Source organism: Panulirus ornatus, chromosome 73 (assembly GCF_036320965.1).
Source record: "Panulirus ornatus isolate Po-2019 chromosome 73, ASM3632096v1, whole genome shotgun sequence".
Taxonomy (NCBI): domain Eukaryota; kingdom Metazoa; phylum Arthropoda; class Malacostraca; order Decapoda; family Palinuridae; genus Panulirus; species Panulirus ornatus.
This window is the reverse complement of record NC_092296.1, coordinates 13,353,384-13,371,508: the sequence shown is the minus strand read 5'-3', so window position 1 is coordinate 13,371,508 and position 18,125 is coordinate 13,353,384. Positions and strand designations below refer to the sequence as shown.

The following is an 18,125-nucleotide window of genomic DNA, read 5'->3' as shown; positions in this document are numbered from 1 at the left end:
CTGCGTGTCGTAGAAGGCGACTAAAAGGGGAGGGAGCGGGGGGCTGGAAATCCTCCCCTCTCGTTTTTTTTTTTTTTTTTTTTTTTTTTTTTTTCAAAAGAAGGAACAGAGAATTGGGCCAGGTGAGGGTATTCCCTCAAAGGCCCAGTCCTCTGTTCTTAACGCTACCTCGCTAATGCGGGAAATGGCGAATAGTTTGAAAGAAAAGATATATATATATATATATATATATATATATATATATATATATATATTTTTTTTTTTTTTTTTTTTTTTTGCTTTGTCGCTGTCTCCCGCGTTTGCGAGGTAGCGCAAGGAAACAGACGAAAGAAATGGCCCAACTCACCCCCATACACATGTATATACATACGTCCACACACGCAAATATACATACCTACACAGCTTTCCATGGTTTACCCCAGACGCTTCACATGCCTTGATTCAATCCACTGACAGCACGTCAACCCCCGTATACCACATCGATCCAATTCACTCTATTCCTTGCCCTCCTTTCACCCTCCTGCATGTTCAGGCCCTGATCACACAAAATCTTTTTCACTCCATCTTTCCACCTCCAATTTGGTCTCCCACTTCTCATCGTTCCCTCCACCTCCGACACATATATCCTCTTGGTCAATCTTTCCTCACTCATTCTCTCCATGTGCCCAAACCATTTCAAAACACCCTCTGCGTTACTTACTCGATCAAACCACCTCACACCACACATTGTCCTCAAACATCTCATTTCCAGCACATCCATCCTCCTGCGCGTAACTCTATCCATAGCCCACGCCTCGCAACCATACAACATTGTTGGAACCACTATTCCTTCAAACATACCCATTTTTGCTTTCCGAGATAATGTTCTCGACTTCCACACATTCTTCAAGGCTCCCAGGATTTTCGCCCCCCCCCCCCACCCTATGATCCACTTCTACTTCCATGGAACCATTTGCTGCTAAGTCCACTCCCAGATATCTAAAACACTTTACTTCCCCCAATTTTTCTTCTTTCAAACTTACATCCCAGCTACCTTGTCCCTCAACCCTACTGTACCTAATAACCTTACTCTTATTCACATTTACTCTCAACTTTCTTCTTTCACACACTCTTACTAAAGTGAAATTATTAGTTTAATGACTGCAGATCTGTTGACAGTGTGACTTATGTTAAGTTAGATAAGGTTTATTTTAAGTAAAGAACGCGTCGCTAAACTTAAATTTCAAAGATAAATTAATTTGATAAAAGAGTAACCCAGGCCCTGGGTCATGAGGCAGTAGAAGAAAAAAGTCATTGGGCCCGAGTGTCCTATATGGGGAACGTGTTTTTGATATTCCCATCGTCTGATGTGTCTCGCTGAAGTTAGGAAGCAGAGCTGACTTTATAGTCATCATTCAGTTCATGCTTTTGCTCCATCCATTGCACAGATGTCTTGGAGATTTTCAAATATTAAAAGAAAAGGAATCTTGATATTTTCTAGAAGATGATTTCCTAAATGAAAGAATAAACAACTTATGATGGTTATAAATTTATTATCATCATGATATTGACCACTGAAGGATCACAATTTATCATCATAATATTGACCACTGAAGGATCACAACCTGGTTTATGAGGTAGCTGGTATTTTGGGGAAGTGTTGTGGTGCAACACGAACGCTAGATAGCTTCACCACTAACATCTGGTCTTGGGGAAGAGATTCACACATTACAGTATGACAAACATCACACACAGACTTCCTTGATATTGTTCCATTAGACTTCAGTGTACCAGGTAAATATGGGTTACCTCAGTGTGAATGGCCATGTATATATTTTCCTTTGAGATGGTGGCAGACCATTCAAGAATGTTGACCACAGACACTACTACAGCCACTGGCGACAGAAGGTAGAATACTTTAATGCATACACAACAGTTGTAGTGGATAGGTTAAACACACTCAACAAACGCATAATCTATTAAGTTTATGTTCTTTGTTGGATATGTAGGTGAAGTATGTGGGTTAGGTGGCCATATAGCAAGCAATGGTTGTTTATACCAACATAATCCTTAAATGTTTTCAGGGATAAACTGTGTACGTAACCCTGTGTGATCGATACATTGATGATGAATGCAACAGTGTTTACAGTATTTGTCTTTGTTGTTTTTGTGCTTCACTCAACTTGTTTGTTGTTAGACTGGAAAATATTCTGCCCTGGACCAGGTCGTGAGGAGCAGGGGGTCCTTCTTGTCAACTTGTCTCTTGTTGTGTGTTGACAACCTAACCTCTTCCTGCCACTTCTGCCCTCCTCGCTGCAGGTTACCTGGGGTGGAGTGGTGGGTGGTGGTGGGCGTGCAGGTCGTGGTGTTAGTGGGTGTCTTGGGCGTGCTGGGTGGGCAGAGCGAGGAGCGTGCACGCACCCACTACACCTGGGCCTCCAGAGTGGCAGTGGAGCAGGAAGACGTGGAGGTCTGCCGAAGTATTAATAAAATCTTACTGGAGAACCTTCTCCCTGCTTACCTGGCCCATCGCTTCCTTGTCTCCTCCAACACCCCACAGGTCAGTACAAGTAACACCCAGAGGGTCAGAGTAACGAATTACTGTTACTTTCCTTCATCTGTAGGTCAGTAACAGATAACAAGATCTGACTGTAGAACATTTGGGTTAGGTTACCAGTTTATCATCCATCATATTCCTGCTTTGTATAGGGTCATAAACAATTAAAGTCATTTCCAAGTTATCTTGACCTTCGTCATGTATTCCCACACAATAAATGAATTATATTTATGGGTCAGATATAGATCACTGTAGATAGTAAATCATTATGTCATTTGATTTTGTTGGTTAGTTGTGAAATAAGCTAATAATGATTAATGAATATTAAAGAATATTTTACTGGCCACTTGTATGGATATATATTTAATGATGTAGCTTGTATGGTGTTGTGATGTACAACACATCACTCTCCAAAATAGCAATTCATTTTCATATATTGGATATTGTGCTAAAAAAAATATACACGTGAGGAAGTAAAATTATTAAAACTTTCATACACGTTTGTAGTTTAAACTTTAAAGAAAAAACAATAAAGAAAAACTTTGATTCTGTACTCGCAGAGGCAGCCATATTATTGCTCGATACTCTAGACCTAGAGATTAAAACTCTAGATGTAAACAAACGTTTCAAGTTAAGGGATTAAAATCTAGATGTAAACAAACGTTGCAAGTTAAAGGATTATAGCTAGATGTAAACAAACGTTACAAGTTAAGGTATTATAACTTTAGATATAAACAAACATCTCAAGTTAAGGTATTATAACTATATGTAAACAAACATTTCAAGTTAAGGGATTATAACTAGATGTAAACAAACGTTACAAGTTAAGGTATTATAACTTTAGATGTAAACAAACATCTGAAGTTAAGGTATTATAACTATATGTAAACAAACATTTCAAGTTAAGGGATTATAACTCTAGATGTAAACAAACGTTACAAGTTAAGTATTTATTGCTCGTTTGCTTATCTAGATCTGACCTTTAATTTTCCTGCTTTGATAAACCAAAGATGTAGTTTCTGAATATTGCTAGTATACTACATGAACGAAATTGAATATTCCTGATATTGTATACATTAAGACCTGACCTGTGAATATCGCTTGTGTTCTACATCAAAAATTAAGACGTTCTACATAAAAATGTACATAGGCAAAATTTATAACCTCACCTGTATCATGATGATATAACACTTGAGTATCATTAAACTTCAGTTAATTTGTAGCCATGTAAATATTGCTGTTATGTTATAATAAGCATCTAGCCACTAAACACCAACAGTATACTGTAATGAAAGAATGAGCTCCAAATATTGAGTACACTGTATACTGCTGTGGTGTTAATACTTTTTTATATATCACCATTGTACTGTGAAGATGGACTGTAGTCTCTCATTATAACTATAGTATTATACTTAGGCCTTGGCTTCTGAGTATTCCTAGTGCTCTGTGTATTTGGCTCCACATCCATAGATTTTACTAGAATACTATCCTAGATCTAACCCCTGAATATTGCCATTGTGTTATGATAAAGACGTGTTGATCTTCAGGTAGCACTGTTGTAAGATGATAAGGGCTGGCCTCTGAACATTGCCATTAAGATAAATTAAGATCTCGTGGCCATTACAGATCACCAAATACATTATTATAAGTGACAGACCTCCATACTGCACCACTGTACTGTAAGGGGGCCTTACATTGTAAATACTACTAGTATACCACAAAAAAAGGTCTAATACGACTATTTTCTATTCTTTTTCCGTTTTCTTTCACTTCCTTCCTTCCTTTCTTCTTCATCTTCCTTTCTGTTACCATACACTTCTTTCCCATTCCCCTGCATCTTCTCGTTCACCTCCCCTCTCCTCCCTTCACTGCTCCTGGACGTATGGCAACAGCAGGAGTTGTACCATGAGCGCTACAGTGGTGTTGGGGTCATGTTCGCTTCCATCCCCAACTACAAGGAGTTCTACGATGAGACAGATGTCAACAAACAGGGCCTGGAGTGTCTCAGGCTTCTCAACGAGATCATCTGCGACTATGATAAAGTAGGTCATCCAAGAGGGGGTCATGGCCAGGGGTCATTGGAGGTCATAAAGGGACATATGGGGTACTGGTTTGTGTATGAGGTTACCGGGTCAATGCCAAGTTCGTGTGCATAAGGTTTTTATGATTCTTCAAGTTCATATGAAGATGTCTGGAGGAGGAGGAGGTGGTAGAAATAAAGTGTTTGAGGACAATATGTGGTGTGAGGTGGTTTGATCGAGTGAGTAATGAAAGGGTGAATAAGAGATGAGGTGATGAGAAAAGTATGAGGTTACATGAGAAAGACAGACAACAGGAGGCCTGATAGGCCCTCGACTGGGTTGTCTGGGGAAAAATATAAAAGGTTAACTTGACAAGAAAATGTACTCCAGCTTAGCAAGTTTTTTAAGCGATTACCGACTGCACATTAGCCCTACAGTGTCCCCGTTACTGCTGTCGTTTATATAAGTTTATTTCTGGCGTTTTCCTCAGAGTAAACACGAATTTATAAAACATTTGTGTAAACGACTTTTGAAGATATTTATAGTCTTATCATTCACTACGTCTGATGGTAACTTATTCCAGTGCTCAACACACCTATTGGAAAAGACGGTTTGCCCCACGTCTGTACTGCATGTTTTAGCTTTTGAGTTTTATTCCATTGTCCTGGTAACCGTATTTTCTTGTATTTCGAAAAGATGTTCGTAGTTTACTTTATCGACTTTGTTCAGAATTTTGAACACTTGGATTAAGTCTACGTTTTTTAAGGGAGAAGAGATCCAATCGTTTTAGCCTCTCTTCGTATGCCACATTTTTAAAGTATGGGATTAATATTGTCGCGCGTCTTTGTACTTGTTCTAATTTTTCCTCGTCTTTCTTATAGTTTGGGGACCAAAACTGGACTGCATATTCAAGGTGTGGTCTTACTAGAGAAGTATAAAGTGTGAACATTGTTTCTGGTGTCTTGTGTTCCTGGCTATGAAACCTAACATTTGGTTGCCATTTTGATTTGATGTTTGACACTGTTTAGTGTACTTCTGCTAATGACAACTCCAAGGTCCTTTTCTTCATTTACTTTAGTTAGAGAGTTTCCGAATAGTTTGTAGTCGTAACGTATATTCATGTCTCCAAAGTGGATAACTTGTCTACATTAAACTTCATTTGCCATCTGTCTGACCACTCTGCTAGTTAGTAAAGATCTCTTTGAATCATTTCGCAGTCCCACCTGTTTACAGCTCTACCTCCTAGTTTAGTATCGTCAGTAAATGTGAAGATCTTAGATATGAGACCGAGTTCTTGGTCATTAATGTATATTATGAAAAGAACTGGACCTAGGAGCGAGCCCTGTGGCACACCACTCGTTACGTCTAGCCAGTCTGAGGTTTCACTGTGTAATACTACACGTTGCTTTCTCCCAGTAAGCCACTCACTGATCCATGTTCTTCACCAGTTCCGTGAGCTTTGAGTTTATGTAAAAGTCTCTTGTGAGGTACTTCGTCCCAATTCTGACAAATAGCATTAAAAGATTCCAGTGAATTTTCATTAGATATGTTAGGAATTAACTGGTCCAGGTGTTTAAGTACTTCATAGTTCTTCATGTCTCTAACCTTCAACTCTTCTTCATCAGATCTTTGAAACATTTTCATTGGTTGTGGTATTCAAGATGTTTCTTCAATTGTGAAAACGAAGTTAAAAAGAATAATATAGTTTGCTAGCCATTACCTTGTCGTCGGTGTCGTGTTTGTTTCGTAATGGTTCAATTCTTTCTTTTAATGTCTTCCTTTGTCTTATATATTTGAAGGATTTCGTAGGATTATTCTTAACTTTCAAGGAAATTTTTTCTTCGTTGCGTTTACTCTGTCTTGTGATCTTACACTCTCTTTGTATTTTTTATTAATTCCTGGTGATTTTCATGTTTCCATTCATTTGAATTTCTTGTTTTATTCTTTTGGAGAATTAGTTCTGTTCTCCTATTCACCCATGATGGTTTTGAAATATTGCAAGTTCTCTTCATAATTCTTGCAGTATGTATATTTTTGTCCAATTGGTACTGCGAATTTCATGTCTAATGTTTTCAGAATTTGGTCGCCTGTAATCTGGGATCAAGGGATTGTTGTCATTTATTTCATAATCTAAATTTATCTCTAATCTAATCCAACTGTGATCGCTATTTGACAAACTCTCACCTACTTCGTAAGAGTTGATTAAGTTGGTGAGGACAAGATCAAGAATGTTTTGACCTCTGGTGGGTTTCTTATCAAGTGTTGTACAAAAGTGTCTTCAATCAGTTCCATGAGTCTCGTTCCCTCTCGGTCACCTGTTAACGTGTTCCACTTTAGGTTTGGACTGTTCATGTCTCCTACTGTTATAACCTATTTACTGTTTATTATAGTTTTAATTTCATTATATAATATTGTATCGTCGTCTTCTTTTTCCTTAGAAGGTCTGTCAATATCACCGAGACGTAGTTTACTTTAGAACTTGTGAGTAATGTCAATATAAAGAGTTGTAAGTGTGTGTGTGTGTGTGTGTGTGTGTGTGTGTGTGTGTTTACTTATAACACACTTACATTGTTATCATCTTCGAACACAAACAACTCCAGCCATCTTTTCGTAAATGGTTTATATCCGGAGATTGTTAACTCGGCCATTTGGTGTTTTTTCTCAGAGTTGACCTAGGTTTCTCAGATTGCAATAATGTTCGCTTTTGCAGTAACTGCACAGAATATAAGTTCATCATAGCACATAAGTTCATCATAGGATATAAGTTCATCACGTTTCGTAATAGTGCTCCGGACATTTGTGCATATTAAACTTATTTTGTGGTCTGAATTTACCTTTTTTTCCAGTCGGTATGTGTGTGTGTGTGTGTGTGTGTGTGTGTGTGTGTGTGTGTGTGTGTGTATCATCAGTGTTAATGTGTGTGTGTGTGTGTGTGTGTGTGTGTGTGTGTGTATCATCAGTGTTAATGTGTGTGTGTGTGTGCAGGAGCGGGAGAGACGTGTGTTGTGTTGGGTTCGTCGTCTTACGCTCAAGGTTTTCTGAAATGGTTTGTTACACGAGGAGAATGAGGTAGGAAAAGTTGACAAAATTGATATGTGTCAAAATTGTAGGTGACAAGAAGTGGAAGACGAAATTTGAAGTGGAAGGATGGCGTGAAAAAGATTTTGGGTGCTTAGGGCCTGAACGTACAGGAGGGTGAGAGGCGTGCACAGGATAAAGTGAATTGAAGCGATGTGCTTTACGTGGGTCGACGTGCTGTGAATGGACTGAAGCTGGGGGAAGTCACAGACTTTTCATGACAGATAGAGAATGGATGTGAGTGAACGGGGCCTTTTCTTCCGTCTGTTCCTGACGCTATCTCGATAACGCAGGAAACGGCGAAAACAGTATGAAAGAAGATTTATATGAAGCCATGTGTCATGATATGGATGATCACTTGGTAACATGAAGTCATACACATTGGTAAGGTAGTTTAGATCACGTGGTATATCTTGGTCATAAAGGGTTAAATTGTGTAATTACATGAGACAAATTTGGTGTTGTTAGATCATGTTAAGTAATTAGGGTTAAATGACATGTTAAAGTTCCTGGGTTAATGGAGTGTTATAATCATATATTTTATCCAGTTTTGACCTTGCTTATGAACCAGTGAATCAAAATTAAGCACATGCAGAATTCGTGAAAAAAAAAATAATGGTATTTAGCAAATGGTTGGGGAATATGTGAGATTAATTCATACTTGTTACTTAAAGAAAAGACTCGATAGGTCATTATGAAAACTGATGTGAGGGAATTGTGTGAACAGATCAGCAGAAATTCTTCATTTAGAATACAAATATATATTAGTGTTTTATTCTATTGACGTCTTTACACCATTGTACATAGCATATGATTTTTTTTTACAATTGTTGTTTATCCCTATTTCACATAGTAGTTTATCGTTGTTACTGTGTTTGGAAAGAATAATGCAACCATATTGTAATGAAAAGGGCAGGTCAAATTAGGTCGACTTTGCTTTCAATTAACAGAGTAAGATAATTCACATTTTGCTTTATATTGTTTTTCGTCCCTCACACTTAAGTCATTCTGAAGTGTACATTTTGTCTCGGTGTAGCCTTAGCCATCCATAAATTCATTTAACAGAAGTATATGCTTTGTGTTGGATAACTATGGCCATTGTGATGAAGTCATTAATTGCTCTCTCCTTCCTCCATAGTTGCTGACCAAGCCCAAGTACAGCATGGTGGAGAAGATCAAGACCATTGGAAGTACATACATGGTGGCAGCCGGCCTTCATCCTGGCAAGGAGGAGGTATGTTCACCTCTAACTCTAACACAACCACCATACATCCCTGGGCTGTGTTCCTGTACCGACCACACCATAGCCTTGTGCTGGTCATGTGCGGCAACACCTCTGTACACTAGTGGGCTAGGATAGGCTAGGTTAGGTACAGTCATACCTTCCCTGTACACTGGCTAGGTTAGGTTAGGTACAGCCATATCTTCTCTATACATTGGCTAGGCTAGGTTAGGTTAGGTAGAGCCTTACCTTCTCAGTACTACTGGCTAGGTTAGGTACAGCCATACCTTCTCTGTACACTGGCTAGGCTAGGTTAGGTACAGCCATATCTTCTATATACATTGGCTAGGCTAGGTTAGGTCAGGTTAGGTAGAGCCTTACCTTCTCTGTACTACTGGCTAGGTTAGGTACAGCCATACCTTCTCTGGACACTGGCTAGGCTAGGTTAGGTAAAGCCATTCCTCTGTACACTGGCTAGGCTAGGTTAGGGTAGCTAAAGCCTTACCTTCCCTGGACTGTGGCTAGGTTAGGTTAGGTACAGCCTTACCTTCTTTGTACTACTGGCTAGGTTAGGTACAGCCATACTTTCTCTGGACACTGGCTAGGCTAGGTTAGGTAAAACCATTCCTCTGTACACTGGCTAGGCTAGATTAGGGTAGCTAAAGCCATACCTTCCCTGTACACTGGCTAGGTTAGGTACAGCCATACCTTCCCTGTACACTGGGTAGGTTAGGTACAACCATACCTTACCTGTACATTGGCTAGGATAGGTTAGGTCCAGCCATACCTTCACTGTACCACAGTGGGCTAGGTTAGGTTAGTTACAGCCATACCTTTCCTGTGCACTGGCTAGGTTCGGTTAGGTACAGCCATACCTTTCCCTGTACACTGGCTAGGTTAAGTTAGGTACAGCCATACTTTCCCTGTACACTGGCTAGGCTAGGTTAGTTAGAGCAATACCTTCGTTATACCACTGGTTTGGTTAGGTTAGCTGCAGCCATACCTTCCTTGGACACTGGCTAGGCTAGGTAAGGCACACCCTTACCTTCTCTGTATTTTTGCTAGGCTAGGTTAGGTACAGCCATTCTTTCTCTGTACCAATGGGCTAGGTTAAGTTAGGTACAGCCATACCTTCCCTGCACCACTGGCTAGATTAGGTACAGTCATACCTTCTCTCTACCACTAGTGAGCTAGGTTAGTTTAGTTACAGCCATACCTTTCCTTTCCTAGCCAGGGGGCTAGGTTAGGTTAGGTACAACCTTACCTTCTCTGTATTACTGGCTAGGTTAGGTACAGCCATACCTTCTCTGTACATTGGCTAGGCTAGGTTAGGTACAGCCATTCTCTCTCTCTGTACCATTGGATAACTTAGGTTAGGTACAGCCAAACCTTCTCTGCACCACTTGCGTGGTTAGGTTAGGTACAGCCTTACCTTCCCTGTACACTGGCTATGCTAGGTTATGTACAGCCATACCTTCTCTGTGCCAATGGCTAGGCTAGGTTAGGAATAGCCAATCCTTCTCTGTACCACTGGCTTTGGCAGCAGGTTCGGAAGTGTGGTTTTGTCGTGTGTTTGTCCAGGTTGGGTGGGTCACAGGGCAGTATTGTCAGAAGAGTGCTACTTGACAACCACTGAATTGCTGGCTCACGACACAGTCATCACTAATGCTAACCATGGAGATCACGGGCTCATATAGTCATAAGATGAAAATAAGGACATGAAGAACAGTTTTGCTGCATAAACAAACCTGACTGGGGAGGAACCATGCAGTTTCATGAGTGAGAGAGGATGTGTGGATCAGGTATTTTCTTAAAGGATGTGTGTAAGTTTTTAGAGGAATAGATGGATTTGTATGTGGCATTTATGGATCTCGGGAATGCACATGATAGAGTTGATAGAGATACTTTGTGTAAGGTTTTACAAATGTATAGAATGGGAGGAAAGTTATAAGAAGCAGTGAGGACTTATTATTATGAGGGTAAGGCATGTGTTTGAGTGGGTAGAGAGGGTGAATGGTTCCATGCATAGGTAGGTCTGTGGCAGGGATAATGTCACTATGGCTGTATAATTTGTTTGTGGATGAAGTTGTGAGGAGTAAATGCAAGGGTCTTAAAAAGAGGGGCAGGTATGCAGTCTGTCTGGGATGAGTGGGTCTGGTAAATGAGTCAGATGTTGCTTGTTAATGACACTACAGCTGGTGGCAGATTTGAATGAGAAACTGCAAAAGTTTATGTCTATTTTTGAATGTGTTTGAAAGGATTAAGTTTAGAGTAACTGTGAATCTAAGCAAGGTTATTAGATTTGATAATGCAAAGACACTGGTTAGTTAGGGTGAGAGTTTGAATGGAGAAAACTTGAAGGAAGTGGGATGATTTAGGTACCTGGGAGTGGATAACAGAGTGATTGATAAGAAAGCTGAAAAGCCTGTATTTAAAAAAAAAATTTTATTATTATTATTTTGCTTTGTCGCTGTCTCCCACGTTAGCGAGGTAGCACAAGGAAACAGACGAAAGAATGGCCCAACCCACCCACATACACATGTATATACATACACATCCACGCACGCAAATATACATACCTATACATCTCAACGTATAAATATATATACACACAGACATACATATATACACATGTACATAATTCATAATATCTGCCTTTATTCATTCCCATCGCCACCCCGCCACACATGAAATAACAACCCCCCCTCCCCCCACATGTGCACAAGGTAGCACTAGGAAAAGACAACAAAGGCCACATTCGTTCACACTCTTCTCTAGCTGTCATGTATAATGCACTGAAACCACAGCAAGCTTTCCACATCCAGGCCCCACAGAACTTTCCATGGTTTACCCCAAATGCTTCACATGCCCTGGTTCAATCCATTGACAGCACGTCAACCCCTGTATACCACATCGTTCCAGTTCACTCTATTCCTTGCATGCCTTTCACCCTCCTGCATGTTCAGGCCCCGATCACTCAAAATCTTTTCACTCCATTTTTCCACCTCCAATTTGGTCTCCCACTTCTCGTTCCCTCCACCTCTGACACATATCTCCTCTTGGTCAATCTTTCCTCGCTTATTCTCTTCATGTGACCAAACCATTTCAAAACATCCTCTTCTGCTCTCTCAGCCACACTCTTTTTATTACCACACATCTCTCTTACCCTATTATTACTTACTCGGTCAAACCATCTCACACCACATATTGTCCTTAAACATCTCATTTCCAGCACAACCACCCTCCTATGCACAACTCTATCTATAGCCCACGCCTCGCAACCTTATAACATTGTTTGAACCACTATTCCTTCAAACATGCCCATTTTTGCTTTCCGAGATAATGTTCTCGACTTCCTCACATTCTTCAACGCTCCCAAAACTTTTAAAGGTTTATTGTCTAATATAATACCTTCCTTCAACAGTTTTAAACTCTTATAATGAAGTTGGATCCGTTCAAATCTATATAATCTGTGACAGCAAAACTTTTACTTCTTAGATTATATTAACTAAATGGGAGTACAGAATATATTCAGAATATATTTTGCTTTCTCTTGACCTCCTGTCCCTTTCTTTTATACATCTCCCACTCAATTGCATTTTTTCCCTGCAAAATTCGTCCAAATGCCTCTCTCTTCTCTTTCACTAATACTCTTACTTCTTCATCCCACCACTCACTACCCTTTCTAATCAACCCACCTCCCACTCTTCTCATGCCACAAGCATCTTTTGCGCAATCCATCACTGATTCCCTAAATACATCCCATTCCTCCCCCACTCCCCTTACTTCCATTGTTCTCACCTTTTTCCATTCTGTACTCAGTCTCTCCTGGTACTTCCTCACACAAGTCTCCTTCCCTAGCTCACTTACTCTCACCACCCTCTTCACCCCAACATTCACTCTTCTTTTCTGAAAACTCATACAAATCTTCACCTTAGCCTCCACAAGATAATGATCAGACATCCCTCCAGTTGCACCTCTCAGCACATTAACATCCAAAAGTCTCTCTTTCGCGCGCCTGTCAATTAACACGTAATCCAATAACGCTCTCTGGCCATCTCTCCTACTTACATAAGTATACTTATGTATATCTCGCTTTTTAAACCAGGTATTCCCAATCATCAGTCCTTTTTCAGCACATAAATCTACAAGCTCTTCACCATTTCCATTTACAACACTGAACACCCCATGTATACCAATTATTCCCTCAACTGCCACATTACTCACCTTTGCATTCAAATCACCCATCACTATAACCCGGTCTCCTGCATCAAAACCACTAACACACTCATTCAGTTGCTCCCAAAACACTTGCCTCTCATGATCTTTCTTCTCATGCCCAGGTGCATATGCACCAATAATCACCCGTCTCTCTCTTGCAAGAGAAAGGTGCAAGAGGTGAAAAAAAGGGCAAATGAGAGTTGGGGTGAGAGTATCATTAAATTTTAGGGAGAATAAAAAGATGTTCTGGAAGGAGGTAAATAAAGTGCGTAAGACAAGGGAGCAAATGGGAACTTCAGTGAAGGGCACAAATGGGGAGGTGATAACAAGTAGTGGTGATGTGAGAAGGAGATGGAGTGAGTATTTTGAAGGTTTGTTGAATGTGTTTGATGATAGAGTGGCAGATATAGGGTGTTTTGGTCGAGGTGGTGTGCAAAGTGAGAGGGTTAGGGAAAATGATTTGGTAAACAGAGAAGAGCTTTGCGGAAGATGAAAGCCGGCAGGGCAGCAGGTTTGGATGGTATTGCAGTGGACTTTATTAAAAAAGGGGGTGACTGTATTGTTGACTGGTTGGTAAGGTTATTTAATGTATGTATGACTCATGGTGAGGTGCCTGAGGATTGGTGGAATGCGTGCATAGTGCCATTGTACAAAGGCAAAGGGGATAAGAGTGAGTGCTCAAATTACAGAGGTATAAGTTTGTTGGGTATTCCTGGTAAATTATATGGGAGGGTATTGATTGAGAGGGTGAAGGCATGTACAGAGCATCAGATTCGGGAAGAGCAGTGTGGTTTCAGAAGTGGTAGAGGATGTGTGGTTCAGGTGTTTGCTTTGAAGAATGTATGTGAGAAATACTTAGAAAAGCAAATGGATTTGTATGTAGCATTTATGGATCTGGAGAAGGCATATGATAGAGTTGATAGAGATGCTCTGTGGAAGGTATCAAGAATATATGGTGTGGGAGGCAAGTTGTTAGAAGCAGTGAAAAGTTTTTATCGAGGATGTAAGGCATGTGTACGTGTAGGAAGAGAGGAAAGTGATTGGTTCTCAGTGAATGTAGGTTTGCGGCAGGGGTGTGTGATGTCTCCATGGTTGTTTAATTTGTTTATGGATGGGGTTGTTAGGGAGGTGAATGCAAGAGTTTTGGAAAGAGGGGCAAGTATGAAGTCTGTTGGGGATGAGAGAGCTTGGGAAGTGAGTCAGTTGTTGTTCGCTGATGATACAGCGCTGGTGGCTGATTCATGTGAGAAACTGCAGAAGCTGGTGACTGAGTTTGGTAAAGTGTGTGAAAGAAGAAAGTTAAGAGTAAATGTGAATAAGAGCAAGGTTATTAGGTACAGTAGGGTTGAGGGTCAAGTCAATTGGGAGGTGAGTTTGAATGGAGAAAAACTGGAGGAAGTAAAGTGTTTTAGATATCTGGGAGTGGATCTGGCAGCGGATGGAACCATGGAAGCGGAAGTGGATCATAGGGTGGGGGAGGGGGCGAAAATTCTGGGAGCCTTGAAGAATGTGTGGAAGTCGAGAACATTATCTCGGAAAGCAAAAATGGGTATGTTTGAAGGAATAGTGGTTCCAACAATGTTGTATGGTTGCGAGGCGTGAGCTATGGATAGAGTGGTGCGCAGGAGGATGGATGTGCTGGAAATGAGATGTTTGAGGACAATGTGTGGTGTGAGGTGGTTTGATCGAGTAAGTAACGTAAGGGTAAGAGAGATGTGTGGAAATAAAAAGAGCGTGGTTGAGAGAGCAGAAGAGGGTGTTTTGAAATGGTTTGGGCACATGGAGAGAATGAGTGAGGAAAGGTTGACCAAGAGGATATATGTGTCGGAGGTGGAGGGAACGAGGAGAAGAGGGAGACCAAATTGGAGGTGGAAAGATGGAGTGAAAAAGATTTTGTGTGATCGGGGCCTGAACATGCAGGAGGGTGAAAGGAGGGCAAGGAATAGAGTGAATTGGAGCGATGTGGTATACCGGGGTTGACGTGCTGTCAGTGGATTGAATCAGGGCATGTGAAGCGTCTGGGGTAAACCATGGAAAGCTCTGTAGGTATATATATTTGCGTGTGTGGATGTATGTATATACATGTGTATGGGGTTGGGTTTGGCCATTTCTTTCGTCTGTTTCCTTGCGCTACCTCGCAAACGCGGGAGACAGCGACAAAGCAAAAAAAAAAAAAAAAAAAAAAATTTGCTTTATTCCTTGGGATAGGGGATTAAGAATACTTCCCACGCTTTCCTCACGTGTCGTAGAAGGCGACTAAATGGGACGGGAGCGGGGGGCCAGAAACCCTCCCCTCCTTGTATTTTAACTTTCTAAAAGGGGAAACAGAAGAAGGAGTCACGCAAGGAGTGCTCATCTTCCTTGAAGGCTCAGATTGGGGTGTCTAAATGTGTGTGGATGTAACCAAGATGAGAAAAAAGGAGAGATAGGTAGTATGTTTGAGGAAAGGAACCTGGATGTTTTGGCTCTGAGTGAAACGAAGCTAAAGGGTTAAGGGGAAGAGTGGTTTGGGAATGTCTTGGGAGTAAAGTCAGGGGTTAGTGAGAGGACAAGAGCAAGGGAAGGAGTAGCACTACTCCTGAATCAGGAGTTGTGGGAGTATGTGATAGAGTGTAAGAAAGTAAATTCTAGATTGATATGGGTAAAACTGAAAGTTGATGGAGAGAGATGGGTGATTATTGGCGCATATGCACCTGGGCATGAGAAGAAAGATCATGAGAGGCAAGTGTTTTGGGAGCAGCTGAATGAGTGTGTTAGTGGTTTTGATGCACAAGACCGGGTTATAGTGATGGGTGATTTGAATGCAAAGGTGAGTAATGTGGCAGTTGAGGGAATAATTGGTATACATGGAGTGTTCAGTGTTGTAAATGGAAATGGTGAAGAGCTTGTAGATTTATGTGCTGAAAAAGGAATGGTGATTGGGAATACCTGGTTTAAAAAGCGAGATATACATAAGTATACGTATGTAAGTAGGATAGATGGCCAGAGAGCGTTATTGGATTACGTCTTAATTGATAGACGCACGAAAGAGAGACTTTTGGATGTTAATGTGCTGAGAGGTGCAACTAGAGGGATGTCTGATCATTATCTTGTGGAAGTGAAGGTGAAGATTTGTGGGGGTTTTCAGAAAAGAAGAGAGAATATTGGGGTGAAGAGAGTGGTGAGAGTAAGTGAGCTTGGAAAGGAGACTTGTGTGAGGAAGTACCAGGAGAGACTGAGTACAGAATGGAAAAAGGTGAGAACAAAGGAGGTAAGGGGAGTGGGGGAGGAATGGGATGTATTTAGGGAAGCAGTGATGGCTTGCGCAAAAGATGCTTGTGGCATGAGAAGAGTGGGAGGTGGGTTGATTAGAAAAGGTAGTGAGTGGTGGAATGAAGAAGTAAGATTATTAGTGAAAGAGAAGAGAGAGGCATTTGAACAATTTTTGCAGGGAAAAAATGCAAATGAGTGGGAGAGGTATAAAAGAAAGAGGCAGGAGGTCAAGAGAAAGGTGAAAGAGGTGAAAAAGAGGGCAAATGAGAGTTGGGGTGAGAGAGTATCATTAGATTTCAGGGAGAATAAAAAGATGTTTTGGAAGGAGGTAAATAAAGTGCGTAAGACAAGGGAGCAAATGGGAACTTCAGTGAAGGGGGCTAATGGGGAGGTGATAACAAGTAGTGGTAATGTGAGAAGGAGATGGAGTGAGTATTTTGAGGGTTTGTTGAATGTGTTTGATGATAGAGTGGCAGATATAGGGTGTCTTGATCGAGGTGGTGTGCAAAGTGAGAGGGTTAGTGAAAATGATTTGGTAAATAGAGAAGAATTAGTAAAAGCTTTACGAAAGATGAAAGCCAGCAAAGCAGCAGGTTTGGATGGTATTGCAGTGGAATTTATTAAAAAAGGGGGTGACTGTATTGTTGACTGGTTGGTAAGGTTATTTAATGTATGTATGATTCATGGTGAGGTGCCTGAGGATTGGCAGAATGCTTGCATAGTGCCTTTGTACAAAGGCAAAGGGGATAAGAGTGAGTGCTCAAATTACAGAGGTATAAGTTTGTTGAGTATTCCTGGTAAATTATATGGGAGGGTATTGATTGAGAGGGTGAAGGCGTGTACAGAGCATCAGATTGGGGAAGAGCAGTGTGGTTTCAGAAGTGGTAGAGGATGTGTGGATCAGGTGTTTGCTTTGAAGAATGTATGTGAGAAATACTTAGAAAAACAAATGGATTTGTATGTAGCATTTATGGATCTGGAGAAGGCATATGATAGAGTTGATAGAGATGCTCTGTGGAAGGTTTTAAGAGTATATGGTGTGGGAGGCAAGTTGTTAGAAGCAGTGAAAGCTTTTATCGAGGATGTAAGGCATGTGTGCGCTTAGGAAGAGAGGAAAGTGATTGGTTCTCAGGGAATGTAGGTTTGTGGCAGGGGTGTGTGATGTCTCCATGGTTGTTTAATTTGTTTATGGATGGGGTTGTTAGGGAGGTGAATGCAAGAGTTTTGGAAAGAGGGGCGAGTATGCAGTCTGTTGTGGATGAGAGAGCTTGGGAAGTGAGTCAGTTGTTGTTCGCTGATGATACAGCGCTGGTGGCTGATTCATGTAAGAAACTGCAGAAGCTGGTGACTGAGTTTGGTAAAGTGTGTGAAAGAAGAAAGTTAAGAGTAAATGTGAATAAGAGCAAGGTTATTAGGTACAGTAGGGTTGAGGGTCAAGTCAATTGGGAAGTAAGTTTGAATGGAGAAAAACTGGAGGAAGTAAAGTGTTTTAGATATCTGGGAGTGGATCTGGCAGCGGATGGAACCATGGAAGCGGAAGTGAATCATAGGTTGGGGGAGTGGGCGAAAATTCTGGGAGCCTTGAAGAATGTTTGGAAGTCGAGAACATTATCTCGGAAAGCAAAAATGGGTATGTTTGAAGGAATAGTGGTTCCAACAATATTGTATGGTTGCGAGGCATGGGCTATGGATAGAGTTGTGCGCAGGAGGGTGGATGTGCTGGAAATGAGATGTTTGAGGACAATATGTGGTGTGAGGTGGTTTGATCGAGTAAGTAGTGTAAGGGTGAGAGAGA

General features: G+C 40.9%; 1 protein-coding gene across 1 annotated transcript in view; it reads left to right on the top strand.

Moving 5' to 3' along the window:
* Nucleotides 1–18,125, top strand: part of LOC139748349 (uncharacterized) — an 84,696-nt gene that overhangs the window by 12,431 nt on the left and 54,140 nt on the right. The window contains exons 5-7 of the mRNA XM_071661423.1: nt 2,299–2,539; nt 4,432–4,578; nt 8,774–8,869. Coding sequence (XP_071517524.1) covers nt 2,299–2,539; nt 4,432–4,578; nt 8,774–8,869 — 484 coding nt within the window. The remainder of the gene's footprint in view (nt 1–2,298; nt 2,540–4,431; nt 4,579–8,773; nt 8,870–18,125) is intronic.